The 15,473-nt window shown below is 43.9% G+C and overlaps 1 protein-coding gene across 2 annotated transcripts; it reads right to left on the bottom strand.

The window, feature by feature from the left end:
- Positions 1–456: 456 nt before the first annotated feature.
- On the bottom strand, positions 457–14,609 carry smyd1a (SET and MYND domain containing 1a). Of its 2 annotated transcripts, XM_069168929.1 has the most exons (10): positions 14,356–14,607; positions 5,900–6,076; positions 3,586–3,799; positions 3,372–3,502; positions 2,869–2,907; positions 2,130–2,325; positions 1,951–2,043; positions 1,689–1,852; positions 914–1,082; positions 457–810 (listed from the first exon to the last, which is right to left on the bottom strand). In XM_069168929.1, the coding sequence occupies exons 1-10, from the start codon at positions 14,490–14,492 to the stop codon at positions 703–705; spliced, it is 1,428 nt and encodes a 475-aa protein (XP_069025030.1). In that variant the 5' UTR covers positions 14,493–14,607; the 3' UTR covers positions 457–702. The 2 variants fall into 2 exon arrangements, with proteins under 2 accessions (XP_069025030.1, XP_069025031.1); XM_069168930.1 differs by lacking the exon at positions 5,900–6,076 and having other exon boundaries at positions 14,356–14,609.
- Between the last annotated feature and the right edge of the window lie 864 nt (positions 14,610–15,473).

Raw genomic sequence — 15,473 nt, 5'->3', positions numbered from 1 at the left:
CTTCCCTTTGCCTCTTTTCAAACCCTTTTGCCCCAGTTTGTAACAAGAATTTATATCAGAGACGATTACAAAAATTCCAGAACTGTTCCTGCTTGTTGTGAACGGAGCTCAACACAGCGATGGCACCGAGCCGGTGAATGCGACAATCTTTGTGAGTAACTATTTCAAGTTACATCGCTTGATTCACGTCATTACAAGTTACACATGTTTTTGTGAGTAGTGGTTCGTGAGCATTTGAGATTTTTTTTCACCGTGGACATGATCAGAGAGCGCACATCGAACTTTGTGGAAATGAAGCAGCGAGCCGGATGTTTGACAAAATGACTTCACCTTGAATAAGTAGCACTTAAAATGGAACTTACTTATAGCACTTTGAAGTTTGGCTTTCTTGAAGAAAATTGTACTTTCTTGATGGTAAGATGTAAAATTCACAGACAATATAAATATTCCAAATAATTTATGTCGGGGTCTAAGATCCACTTTTATTGTTGATACATCTGCACATTCAACTTTAACCAGAAGCAGTGATTCATCAGACAAAAGCAGTAATTCAGAGACTCGGCCCTGTGACTGGCTGCAGTGCTTTAAAGAGGACACTCGGTTCGTGTCCGAGCACAGTTAAGAGACAGGTGAGGATGTAGGGTCTGTCATTGGTAGAGAGAATCAGTGGGAAAGGAGATTATCGGCCTTTTGATGTTTTCATCAGCCGAGCTGCTGCTGCTTCTTCAGAGCGGTGTCTCTCATCTTGTGGTACACCTTCTCGTCCTGCTTGAACATCTTCAGCTCCTCCTCCGTCTGCATGCGCATGGACTGAATGCATAAAGGAGATTATCTTTAGAATTATATTTGCATGTTCCATGTTTTCAATGTGTACTTCTTATCACCAAACATCATAGTATAGTGTTTTAGATACCTCCAGGTCTTTGGTAATGGCGTGGTTGGGTCCGTGGGTGACCATGAGGATGCCATAGGCCTTGCAGATCAGGCCGTGGCCCACCTCGATCTGCCCGGCGTGCCAATGGGTGACACCCGCCCGCATAGTGGCCATTCCCAGCTGCGCGTTATTGGAGTGGTACAATTTCCTGTATAAAATGGTGGGGGGATGTGTGTGTGTGTGTATGTGTGTATGTGTGTGTGTGTGTGTGTGTGTGTGTGTGTGTGTGTGTGTGTGTGTGTGTGTGTGTGTGTGTGATTTATTAAAACATGAAAAACTGAAATCTCTTATTTAAAAAGCATTCTGATGTTTAATACAATATTTTATAAAAGGCTTTCTTGGTTAGCAGGTAAAGCTTCAAATCTTCATCCAATCAGCAGGTTCGCAGACCTGGATTTGGGCAGTTTGTCACATTCTTCCTGGCAGATCATGATGCTGCCACCACCATGCTTTACTGTTGGAACGCTATTACAATTTGTTTTCCTCATGCTCTCAGTCTGTAGTTTTATATCCAGTCTGTGTTTTATATCCAGTCTGTAGTTTTATATCCAGTCTGTGTTTTATATCCAGTCTGTGTTTTATATCCAGTCTGTGTTTTATATCCAGTCTGTGTTTTATATCCAGCCTGTAGTTTTATATCCAGTCTGTGTTTTATATCCAGTCTGTAGTTTTATATCCAGTCTGTGTTTTATATCCAGTCTGTAGTTTTATATCCAGTCTGTAGTTTTATATCCAGTCTGTAGTCCGTACTCACGTGTATGCCTCCACCATCCTGCGGGCGTAATCTGCAGCCTCGGAGAAGAGTTGCATATATGAGAGCACCTCACTGCAAACACTGAGCACACGCAGCTTCGACAGGTGAGTGTCAGCCAGGACGTTTTCCTGCTTCTCCAGACACTCCAGACACAACTTCAACACCTGAAGGGAGGACAGAGAAGATGTTTGTTGGAAAAAAAACCAATTAAAGCAATTAAGTGACAAGAGGAAAGGACCTGGAGAGAAGCTGACAGCAGTACCTCGTGGTACTGCCCCTCAATACGGGACATCTCGATCTTCTCCAGACACTCCTTACTGAAGGCGGTCACCTCCTTCACCTTCTCAGCAGACGGCTTATTGACACAAGAAGCACAAAGTGACAACACAACATTAAAGTAGAAACACATGAGATAAAGGTCTTCTGTCTCCCATCACTCACTTTGCTCCCCTCGCTGTCTGCAGCAGCTGTCATCAGGTCGTCACTGATGTGCTGCCTGCAGTGACTACAGGTGCACTCAAAGTGGAAAGTCTCCTTCAGCTTCTTCTGGCGGTCAGCGGACAGGTTGAGGAAATCCACGTAGCTGACGGTCAGTTCTTCACCCTCAGAGATTCTCCCCAAAGACCGGAGCTCAATCCTGGGATGAAGGGAAGAAAGGTTGGTACGTTGGGTCATAGGATCGGATGGATGGATGGATGGATGGATGGATGGATGGATGGATGGATGGATGGATGGATGGATGGATGGATGGATGGATGGATGGATGGATGGATGGATGGATGGATGATGGATGGATGGATGGATGGATGGATGGATGGATGATGGATGGATGGATGGATGGATGGATGGATGGATGGATGGATGGATGGATGGATGGATGGATGGATGGATGGATGGATGGATGGATGGATGGATGGATGGATGGATGGATGGATGGATGGATGGATGGATGGATGGATGGATGGATGGATGGATGGATGGATGGATGGATGGATGGATGGATGGATGGATGGATGGATGGATGGATGGATGGATGGATGGATGGATGGATGGATGGATGGATGGATGGATGGATGGATGGATGGATGGATGGATGTATGTATGTATGTATGTATGTATGTATGTATGTATGTATGTATGTATGTATGTATGTATGTATGTATGTATGTATGTATGTTACCTCCTCTGGGAGTGGAGAGCAGAAGTCACAGCTGCTTGGCTGAAAAAGAAAGTCAAAGTCTATGAATTCAAAAATGACCCATTACAATAATTTTCTGTTTTAAATAAAGCATCAGTGAGTCAGCGTGGTCCTCTAACTCTGTCCTAATCTAGATGTATTGTTGTACTTCATGTGCCTACATAAGATATATTTCCCATTCAAGAGTTCTGTTAGATTAAATTGTGACACAGAAAACAAACAGCCAAACAGTGTTATTCCAGCTCTGGATTGATGCTGGTTACCAGACATGTTCTGCTCTGTGAATACTGGAGTCTGTTTGTCCCATAATGGTCCTAATATTATCAAAAAGAATAAAAATACTGAGATGGGGGGAAAAAATGACACTTTACACCCACTGAATAGCTTTCATTCAGCTTCCATTGACATTCATTAAAATATATGTTTTTGAATACGTTTACTACAAAGCGCTCTCGTGGTGATTTTCCGTGAGCTTGGATACCTACTTTCCATGGTTGAGGATGACGGTGCAGTTGGGCCAGCAGTCGTGGTTGATCAGACACAGGTTGGGGAAGAGACCCACGCCGACGGCCTGAAGACCTCTCTGATCACTCAGCGTGAATCCGTTACACTTGATCTGCAAACAGAGGAGCAGCAGTTATAGTGAAGTTTAAATGCTGAAATGATAATACATAATGAAAACAATAAAACAACACTGACGATGCCAAATATGTGTGAGATGTAGTCGTCCGAGTGGCGCTTCCTTCCGTACGACCAGTACTCCTGGAAACTGTGCACGTCGGTCTGGAGACGCTTCAGGTCTTCCTGGGGAAGGTCGGCGACGTGGTCCTCCAGCTGGTCCACCGACACCAGCTGACTGTCGGACGCCACGCTCGTGTCCTTGTGTATGCGCCACAGCACACGAGCTGCCAGGCTGGCCGGGGGAGATATAGAGATATGGAGATATGGAGATATGGAAATATGGAAATATGGAGATATGGAGACATAGAAATATAGAGATATGGAGATATAGAAATATGGAGATATGGAGATATAGAAATATGGAGATATGAAGATATGGACATATAGAGATATAGAAATATGGAGATATGATGGTATGGAGATATGGAGATATGATGGTATGGAGATATGGAGATATGATGGTATGGAGATATGGAGATATGATGGTATGGAGATATGGAGATATGGAGATATGGAGATGTGATGGTATGAAGATATGGAGATATGGAGATATGATGGTATGGAGATATGATGGTATGGAGATATGATGGTATGGAGATATGGAGATATGGAGATATGATGGTATGAAGATATGGAGATATGGAGATATGATGGTATGGAGATATGATGGTATGGAGATATGATGGTATGGAGATGTGATGGTATGAAGATATGGAGATATGGAGATATGATGGTATGAAGATATGGAGATATGGAGATATGATGGTATGAAGATATGGAGATATGGAGATATGATGGTATGGAGATATGATGGTATGGAGATATGATGGTATGGAGATATGATGGTATGGAGATATGGAGATATGATTCAATCCTACACTAAAACACCATTAACAGTTTTAAGTAACAGCAGTGTTTGTAGTCCATCAACATCTTTGTGCTTTTATTATACTGCAAATCTCCCTGATTGATGGATGGATTGAATGTTTGATTTTATTAATTCCATGTGCATGACAATCAAAAGGTAGGGGGTACACTAATGTATAAAATACATAAAATATATATAAAGTAACACTAATATTACCATCAAGGGTATCGGACACCAAGCCTGATAGACAACACATAATGTAGCATGTACAGACTTATATACAACAACGCAAAGTAGCTTCAAAATTCTCCTATTGAATTATTACAGACTAACATCATTTTTCATGTCAAATAGAAAAGTCATGTTATTACATATAGTGACTAAACTTGCGAGTAAGAACGTGTCCTCCCTGAAGTCCAAAATCATAAATCTAAGTCGTCACGCGGGACTTATTTTTTTCCATTATTTTCTGATCTATAATTACAAAGATGTTCCCTAAATACCTCCTACAGGACACGCAGCTCGTGTGTGACACAACTGGTTTGAAAAGTGTACATAAAAAGTTTGAATTTAAGATTTAACAAGGAAAATGCAGTGTTTGGCCTCGATTGGGACCTCATGTCCCTCCTGAAATAAACACTGGAGGACTTTTAATTTGAAAAGTTGCGGCATACAGACGAACCGTTGTGTAACTTTGATCTCTCACTAACTCAGTGACGCTTTATAGCTCCGCCCCCGCTGTTGCTGTCCAGACGAAAATATTGTATTTATGTTATTTAATTAATTTATAGTTTCTTTCCAGTTCAATTTTGAGATTCTCTGCTGTGTTTTGCAGGCGTGTTGAAGGTCGTATTTCTGTCCTCTGATCTGTGTGTCTCACTGTTGGCGGAGCTCTCATGAGGGGCGGAGCTCCACCTTTGCTGCACTGACTAGGGGCGGAGCAAACACAGGTGAAGGATTATGGGAGATTACCCGCTAGTTAATTGATCATGTTGATGGAGTCATTCTCTCGGACAGGTTAAAAAAATTTAACATTTTAAAATGCTGTATGCACACAAAGGTGTGCTGATTTTAAAAATATACTTTCTCTGCTTTAAATCCATTAGAATGAGAAGAATGAGGTGGAGTGAATCTATTTGAACTTTTTTTGGTGTATTTAGCATTTTCATGCTGTCATTTGTCCCCAGTGTGGAAAGATATTAAATTCGATCTGACCAGTAGCTGTTGATATATTTTATTTAACATAGCACACAGGTTGCTGACCGAATGTGATGGTAATTCTACCGTCAGGCCAAAATCTGAGATTAAAGGGTTACAATTTACAAAATGCATAAATGGATCTCACAAGATGAACCCTCTGAAAGTTAGTAGGCATATCTAGAACAAAGATTTGGTTCCATATAATACCCATTTCATTCATCTTTTGCGGCTTTCTCTTACGTCGAGATGGTCTTCTGGTCTTACCGAATGTTCTCGCCGGGTGCCTTGCCAATCCTCTTGATGGCGCCGCACTCTCGCTTGTGTTCATCCCAGCATGCCGTTTGGCAGGTGCGGTCGCAGTAATGAGCAAATTTACAAGTAGCGCAGCGGTGCAGATTGGCCTGACGGCGGAAACAGCTGTGGCACACCTGGGAGGCCAAACTGAGGGAGAAACAAACACACCTCACAGCGACTTTAAGAAAAACTGAACAACAACTGGAAGGTTTTCCATGTTCATTGGATATTACCTTTTCTCCCATTCTACAGTAGTATAATATTATAGTATTTAAGCTACAATGTTATTTTTCATAATTCTTTATTTTAATATTTATTTTCATTACTTTACCAAATATAATAAATAATATAAACACTACATTAACACTTAGAGGACCGGATGACAGCTTTGCCTTCCAAGTTTGACAGCAATCATCTGCTTGTTTGTAAAATTAAAAAAATTATTTGACTTTCATTAAATATTACAATTAATCTCAAGAACATCAACAAAACAAAGAGCTTTCATTGTATCTTTACTCTTTACATTTTTTAAATTAATTTCTTGAAGTGTTCCTGGGTTGTAGCCAGTGTTGATGTCTGTCAGTGGTTGGATGTCCAGGACCGTCTGAGCCCAGACATGAGGCCGGTGAACAGGACCTGGAGGCTCCCTGCTCGTATTATATAATCCACCGTTCTCCTGACACACACTTCACCGAACGAGCAATCGCATCCCATGCATCTCTTTTTTTCAATACATTTTTTTTACAGTACTTATGCCACGTGTGCACGCAGCCCTGTAGCCTCATGCCCTTTTATGGGCACTGGCAGGATGTTCATCTACGCTGATTTGGAACAACCGGCACGTGCTTTCAATTTATGACTTTAATATAAGAACACAGGTGCAAACAGTTCTGCAGTTTAAGAATAGGTCATGAATCTGATGCAGACTCATGAAGACATTTCTTCTTTGGTGAATGAGGTCTGTTGTTGTCAAAGTAAATCCAGATATTCGAACATGATCAAACAACAAAAAATTCTGCATTTGTTCTGCTGTTCGAGCGCCAACAAACAGAAGAGGCCTGCAGTGTGAGTGAAGCCGCCGAGCTCGGCAGACAGCAGCATGTGCTTCAGTGTAAATAGTTTATTCAGCCTGTCTGACAGGACAGTGAGCAGACTCGGTACTGCATGTAATCATTGATTGGTTGCTGACCCCCAGACGCTCGGAGCTCTTTGTTCTCTGTAGATATTAAATTAGGCAGATCCTCTCAGTTTATGCCTGCTGTTTTGGACACCAACGGCCTGTCGCTCATATATGGTTTTATCTGTGTCTGGTAATGCGGCACAGTGAGCAGCCGGCCAGGCAAACTCCAGTTTAACATACGAAGTGTCCAGACTCAGAACAGAGGGACGACTTTGAACAATTCTTGTGTTTTCACACACTTAGCCAATAACGCTGATTGACATTAGACAATTAACAGTAAACAATGCTTGAAATATAGATGTCTATGTAAAGAAGCTACAAATTCTACTCAAACATCGTCAACCGTACAAAACAGAATATCTGTACAGTTTTCAGGAGGACAGACTTCTGTCACCAAAATAATATCTGATCAAATGTAAAATATGCTCACAAGTCTGTTCCTGGTTTATGGTGTTTTGAACATTTTGATGTCACAGTGAAGTGACCTTTTGGACATAAAATGTCAGAATTTCATCATATTAATCCATTAGACATTTGCGTTAAATTTTGTCATAATTAGTGTGAGAATTCTTCAATTATTCCCACAAATGTGTTTTGAGAGGTTGCGGTGACCTTTGACCTTTGGCCACCAAAATCGAATCATTTCATCAGTCGAAGTGAATATTTGTGTCTCATTTGAAGAAATTAAAGGTGCTCCTGAGATATTGCGTCCATCAGAATGGGACGGACCGACGGGATGTGAGGTCACAGTGACCTTGACCTCTGACCTTGAATTACCAATTTGTAATTAGTGCATCTTTGAATTCAAGTCATTGTTTGTGCCACAAACAAAGTTCACAAGTATTGGACAGAACAGAACGTTTATGTCAAGTTTGAAGAAATTCTTTCACAAAATTTGTGCAGATGTGAGGTCACAGTGACCCTCTCCTGTGACCTTTGACCCTTAACATCTAATCCTTGACCTCATATGACCTGACCTTGACCTTTGATCAAGATCTACTCAGTTCATCCTTTACGCCAAATTGAATGGTTGTGCTAAACTTAAAAAAAAAATTCAATAAAATGAAGAACGACAGAATGGGTCGACATGACGTTACAGTGACTTTGACCTTTGACTCCCAAATCAAAGAAATTCCCCGCAGGCATTCCTGAGTTATCATGTTCAGAGGAGCGGGATGGACGGACAACCCAAAAAATGTAAAGTCTGTGGCTCCGGCTCGTTGTTGGTTGTGGAGACATAAAAGTGACGCAAATCACAGCGCAAAATTGTGACACACTGGCATTTTGGTGCTTTCTCAGATTTGCAATTTTTCCGTAGATCAGCGTGAACGGCGGCGGTGCGAGATGAGCAGAAGGGAACAACAGGAGGGTGTTGTTAAAGATGATACTCTGGTGGATGTTCCACCTATTTAATCCCACTTAGATCACTTACAATTCAGTTAATCACCTAAAAAAATAAGCTGACTCGTGTCTATTGAATCGGATGTGAATCAGGTGGTTGGCAGAGAATCTCAGCCATAAAATATAAAAAAGGCACTCGGGTTAAATATAAATAAATTGAAATTACATTATACATAAAAAGGTAATAATTGAAAAGATGGCGCCGCGCTAGCGGCAGCCTGTTACAGCAGCTCCCCCCGAGTGTGTTTTGTTTTAAGTATTTTTCTTTCTTCTCTCTTCGGAGTTGTTGTTTTCTTTTCTTCCCGTGTGTTAAGTTAACGGTCAGACAATGGACCGTAACTTTTCCACTTTTCTGGATGGGGGCATTGTTATTGTTTACTCGCGTGATCAGCTGATCGCGCTGAATAGACCTCTACTGCTGCTGCCCGGAGCGAGGCCTGAAATCCCCGTCGAACTTCAGAGAAGACGTCGGGGTTGCAGAGCTGGAGCTCAACTGAAAGTGAAGAGGAGGAAATATAAACCAGCGGTACCGGAGATCTTAATGGGGAACGTGAAGTCGTTGGCCAACAAGACGGACGAGCTCGGCGCTGGTAAAGACCCAGAGGGAGTACCGGGAGTGCAGCATCATGTGTTTCACCGAGACATGGCTGCACTCACATCTCCCGGACCACAGCGCGGCCGTACCCGGCTTCAGGACCGTTCGGGGGGACGGAGACGTTGTTCGGAGAGGCAAGAAGAAAGGTGGAGGGATTGAAGTCTATGTGAACGAGAGGTGGTGCAATCCCGACCACGTGTGTGTGAAGGAACGTTTCTGTAGCCCGGACATTGAACTGCTAGCCGTGGGGATGCGCCCTTATTATTTGCCGAGGGAGTTCACGTCTGCCATTGTTATCGCTGTGTATGTTCCTCCATCAGCTGACGTAGAGGCAGCAGTGGACACCATCTACTCCACTGTGTCCAAACTTCAGACTCAGCATCCCGGTGCATTTTTGTTAGTTACTGGAGACTTAAACCAGTCTGGATAAAGTTCTGCCAACTTTTCACCAGTATGTTAACTGCCCCACCCGGAACAATAAAACTCTGGACCTACTGGATGCTAATGCCATGGATGCATACAGTACTACTGCCCTTCCCCCCCTTGGTAGATCAGACCACAACCTGGTCCTGCTGACTCCCAAGTATGTTCCCCTGGTACAGAGGCAGCCTGTGACCACCAGGACTGTGAGGAGGTGGACACAGGAGGCTAAAGACGCCCTGCAGGACTGCTTTGAGTCCACGGACTGGGATGTGCTGTGTGGACCACATGGGGAGGACATCAACAGCATGACGGACTGTATCACAGAATACATCAAATTCTGTGAACACACCACCGTACCATCCCGGACTGGACACTGCTTCCTCAACAATAAACCGTGGATCACCAGTGACCTGAAAGTTCTACTTAATAAGAAGAAAGTAGCCATCAGGTCTGGGGACAGGGAGGAGCTCGGGAGAGTGCAGCGCCACCTGAAGGAGAAGATGAGGGAGTGCAAGGACTCCTACAGGAGGAAGCTGGAGGCCAAACTCCAGCAGAACAACGTGAGGGAGGTGTGGACCGGTATGAAGGAGATTACTGGGTTCAAGGGGAGAGAGAGACAACCAGGGGGAACCTGGAGAGGAACAATCAGGGGGAACCTGGAGAGGAACAACCAGGGGGAACCTGGAGAGGAACAACCAGGGGGAACCTGGAGAGGAACAGCCAGGGGGAACCTGGAGAGGAACAACCAGGAGGAACCTGGAAAGGTCCAATGAGCTAAACTGTTTCTTCAACAGGTTTAGTTCACCACCCTCATCTGTCTCCTCCACACCTTACACCTCCCAAACACCTCTGCTGCCTCCTCCCCTCCCCCCTCTGCCCCCCCTGGTGAACTGCATAGAGCCCTCAACCTCAAAGGGCTCTTCCTCCATCGACACCTTGACCCCCCCCACACACTCTGTGACTACTGGCCAGGTTAGGAGACAGCTGGAGAGAATCCACCAGCGCAAGGCTGCAGGACCTGACGGCATCAGCCCCGGGGTCCTGAAGACCTGCGCCGTCCAGCTGGCTGAGGTCCTACAACACCTCTTCAACCTGAACCTGAAGCAGGAGGATGTCCCGGTGCTGTGGAAGACATCCTGCCTGGTTCCTGCCCCCAAGAAGACGACTCCATCTGGCCTCAACGACTACCGACCGGTTGCCCTCACATCTCATGTGATGAAGGTTCTGGAGAGGCTGGTCTTGGCCCACCTCAGGCCGCTGGTGAAATCTTCTCTGGACCCTCTGCAATTTGCGTACCAGCCTCATGTGGGAGTGGACGATGCCATCATCTACCTGCTGCAACGAGCTCAGTCTCACCTGGATGGAAACGGTGAATCTGTGAGAATCACTTTGATTTCTCCAGTGCATTTAACACCATCCAACCACTGCTGCTGAGTGAGAAGCTGCGGGTGGTGGGGGTGGACGCGTCCACCGTCTCCTGGATCACTGACTACCTGACAGGCAGACCACAGTTTGTCCGTCTGGGCAGTGTGCTGTCTGATACGGTGGTCGGTGGTACTGGAGCTCCTCAGGGAACTGTTCTGTCTCCTTCCTGTTCACCTTCTACACCACTGACTTCCAGAACAACTCAGAGTCAAGACATCTGCAGAAGTTCTCTGATGACTCTGCAGTGGACGGTGTATAAGTGATGGACGGGAGGAGGAGTCAGTGGACGGTGTATAAGGGATGGACGGGAGGACGAGTACAGGGCAGTAGTGGAGGACTTTGTGGAGTGGGCGGGAAGAAATCAGCTGCTCCTGAACGTGGCCAAGACCAGAGAGATGGTGGTCGACTTCAGGAGGAAGACGACGGCTCCACAACCGCTGAGTTCTGGGAGAGGAGGTGGACATGGTGGAGGAGTACAAGTACCTGGTGTCTCCATGACAACAGACTGAACTGGAAGACCAACATCAACGTTGTCTACAAGAAGGTGATGAGTCGACTCTTTTTCTTGAGGAAACTTCGATCCTTCAATGTGTGCAGCGAGATGTTGTAGATGTTCTACCATCTGTTGTGGCCAGTGCATTGTACTTCGCTGGGGTCTGCTGGGGGAGCAGCATTGGAGCCGGTGACACCAACAAACTTAACAAACTGGTTAAGAAGGCCGGCTCCATCATCGGCTACAAACTGGACAGCCTGGAAAAGGTGGTGGAGAGGAGGACGCTGAACAAACTATTATCCATATTGGATAATCCTGACCACCCTCTCCACCACCTGCTGCAGGGACAGGGAAGATTCCTCCAGTTCCGCTGTCACAAGGACAGATACAGGAGATCATTCCTGATACAGGAGATCATTCCTGATACAGGAGATCATTCCTGATACAGGAGATCATTCCTGAGACAGGAGATCATTCCTGATACAGGAGATCATTCCAGATACAGGAGATCATTCCTGAGACAGGAGATCATTCCTGATACAGGAGATCATTCCTGAGACAGGAGATCATTCCAGATACAGGAGATCATTCCAGATACAGGAGATCATTCCTGATACAGGAGATCATTCCAGATACAGGAGATCATTCCTGAGACAGGAGATCATTCCAGATACAGGAGATCATTCCAGATACAGGAGATCATTCCAGATACAGGAGATCATTCCAGATACAGGAGATCATTCCTGCCGACCGCAATTAGACTGTACAATAACTCACCTCTGGCAAAATAATATCACATAACAATAATACTGTTGACTGTGTTTCTTGGTTGTTTGTATATAATATATATAGATACTGTATATACTGTACTGTATATACTGTGCATTTTATATTTTATATTTATATTTAATATTTTTACTGCTATTTTATTGCTTTTCTATTATTCTATTATCATCTTATTGCTTCTGTATGCTGCTGTAGCGAAAAAATGTCCCCTTGGGGATTAATAAAGTAACTACCTAACCTAACCTAACCTAAAAGCCTTTTCAGCTCCTCATCTGGTTTAGTGATTGAAGCGTCCGTACGAGACCACGAACTGTGATGCAACTCACACACAGCAGCTGAGGCCATTTAATTAATGATTGGACAGTAAATAAGCTTCTCAGCGCTCCTGATGAGTTCAAAACTCCACCAAACACGTTGCTCTTTATCAGTGTTGTTAATAAGTAGTGGGTAACCTACTTCTTCTTCGTTCCAGCAGCTGATTTCACAACACTGGATGAGTGGTCTCTGTTCACTTTGGCATTTCAGTCATTGTTGACAGTGTTTATAAGATGCCAGTTTTTGTTTGACTCTTCTATTTACATCATTGAACTGAATTCTTATAATACCAAGGGAAGACACATTTATAATATTAGTTACCTCTTCCCGAGTATGTCAATTGTGCTCGTCTGCTCCTCCAGTCATGAGAAAACTGACAACACGCTGCGCCACAGCAGTTTTAAAGGGAATCAATGGAGCTGATTGGATTGTCAGTAAAAGAAGAAAAGCAGTTAAGAAGATTGTCTTTTCTTTAGTTTTAAATATGGAGTTAGAGCCTGAAGTAGCTCAGCTTAGTGTAAAAACTGGGAGCAGAGAAACAGCATTTAGCTCCATGTAAGTCTCCAAGCAAAACATTTTTACACCTCTGTTTGTGTACTCTTGGAGTTTGGAGACAGGAGAGCTGCCAACATTTTTAAGCTTTGTAAAGTTAACAGCCGGCTGATTAGTAGAAGTTCAGGCTCCTCTCCTGAGGATCCGGCTCCCAGTTTGTGTTCAGGAGCAGAAACCCTCTCAAGCTTTAAGGTTCCACTCAAAACTTTCCTTTTTGATAAAGTTTATAGTTGAGCTGTTCAGGTGGACCTGAACCATCCTGCAGTTCTGCTGTTATAGACCGAGGCTGCTGAGGGACCTCCCATGATGCACTGGGCTTCTTTCCTCTCATTCTTTCACTCTCTATAACTCATATCTCACCATTACATCTCATTAACTTCATTTTCTGCTTATTGTCTGTTGCCTCTCCATCTAGTTCCCTCGCTCGTGTTTCTCTGTATAATATTGTAAAGTTCTGCTGGAAGGACTTTCCTGTGTTAAATGCCATGAAATAACCTGAGTTGTGATTTGGCGCTACAGAAATAGAAATACAATTGACTTGACTACAGCTTCATACTTCATGCACCGACAAGAGCATTGTATCATTTGACTCTTTAAGCCTTGGTTTCAAAAAAACAATGACAAATCAGTGTTCCTTTTACATTTCTACTATTAGAGACCACAAATCAAGTCAGAAATCCTGCTGTAGTTTTGAATCTAAACTTTAACATCTACTGTGTGTTAAAACGTGAAACGTCACACAGCTGCAGCTTTATTCTTAAAGTGTCTGTTCCAGTTGAGACCAGCAAAGTAAACCTCATCCATCCTGTCTCAGTATCTGCAACAGGTCTGCTTCCTGAGTCCAAACTACACAGAGAATCAGCAGTCAGATTCACAACAAACTGCCATAAAACCTGCTTTTTGTGCCACATGTAAAACAGTTATAGTTTAAATATATAACATAAACCTTCAGCAACTGTAACATCATAATGTTTCAAGTAATATGTAGCATATAAGCAACACTGTATGTGAGAGTGATGTCTAAGGGTCCTTTGGTATAGAGACTCCTTGCTTTTGAAAACTGAATCCAAAATCACGTCATGCTCAAGTTCACATTACACCTTGACAGCCTTCTCACTGCTGGTGTTATGAGAACTTGGGGATGCAAAGAATACCGTCCACAACAAACCTGCACGTATGTAAAGACATGCTTATTGTTAAAAAAAAACAGATCAGTCCACCTCATCTAAAAACCACATCAGACGGGAGTCTCGTACCTGTCGAAGACCACAGCGGAGAAGCTGGGCTCGGCGAACACCACCTCCCCGGTGCTGAGCTCTTTGGTGGCCCTCAGGCCGCGACCTTTCTCCCCAGCATCAAACAGCTCCACGCTCTCCATGTTCCCCACAGTCATTGTACCGACCAGACAAAACCCAGAGGAGACAGAGGAGGAGGGTGTATAGGGTGGGACAGGCCGAGACGCTCTCACTATAACATTCAGGAGCACTGGTCCGCTCTTGTCTCTGCTAAGCCCCTCCCCTGCTTAGGGCCCAAAAATAAATTGGGACCCTTAAGGGGTTGTACCTCCTCCCCAGAGTGGGGAATATGGAGGTGAGCAACGGGAGATGTGGAGGGCTGGGGGAAAGGAGAGGTCGTGGTGGGTGTCGTCCCATGTTTGGGTTGCTTGCTCCTCGCGGTATTTTGGTCGGAGGCAGCTGTGACTGTCTGTCAGAGGCACATGACAGAAAACAGATTCAGTGGCAGCCTCTCGTACAGCATTTTCACTTTCAGTCAGTAACTATTAATGATCTGCATTTTTGATCAGATGTCATCAGGATTGGTTTTTGTAATCAAGATCTGTCAAACATCCAAACTGCTCGTCAAGACTAACAATTTTGGTGACCCTTGACCTTTTGTCCCCACTGTCAGGTCAGAGGCGTCTCCAGCCCATATCAGGGGATGTCTTTTCATAAAATGTTCTCATGCTTGCGCTCAGCACGTTCAAATTCAAATCAAAAACAATCTTAACACACAAAGAAGCCCAAGAAACACTGACTGTAACATTTAACATTTTCAGAGGTCTGTATATCTCAATTTTTTTGAAGACAGTAAAAAATTAAATTTCAAAATTTAAATGTGCTGAGCCTCAACAAAAATAATTGTGTAACTGTTCAAATCCTTATTGTCTGAGCTGTACATTCATGTGTCTCCACTGTCTTCACTGCTGAGACTCCCTCTCTCTGAAATCATCTTTTTATACCCAATCATGTTACTGATCTGTTGCCATGGTAACCTGATTTGTTGTCAAATGTTCCACCAGTTTTTTGTTTTTTGTTTTTTGAGCTTTCACAACTTTTCCAGTCTTTTGTTGGCCCCGTCCCAACTTTTTAAAAAC

This window comes from Embiotoca jacksoni, unplaced genomic scaffold (genome assembly GCF_022577435.1).
Source record: "Embiotoca jacksoni isolate LCO1_2020_lvr unplaced genomic scaffold, fEmbJac1.0.p SCAF_42, whole genome shotgun sequence".
Taxonomy (NCBI): domain Eukaryota; kingdom Metazoa; phylum Chordata; class Actinopteri; family Embiotocidae; genus Embiotoca; species Embiotoca jacksoni.
The sequence above is the reverse complement of the archived record's forward strand: the minus strand, read 5'-3'. Positions and strand labels throughout refer to the sequence as shown.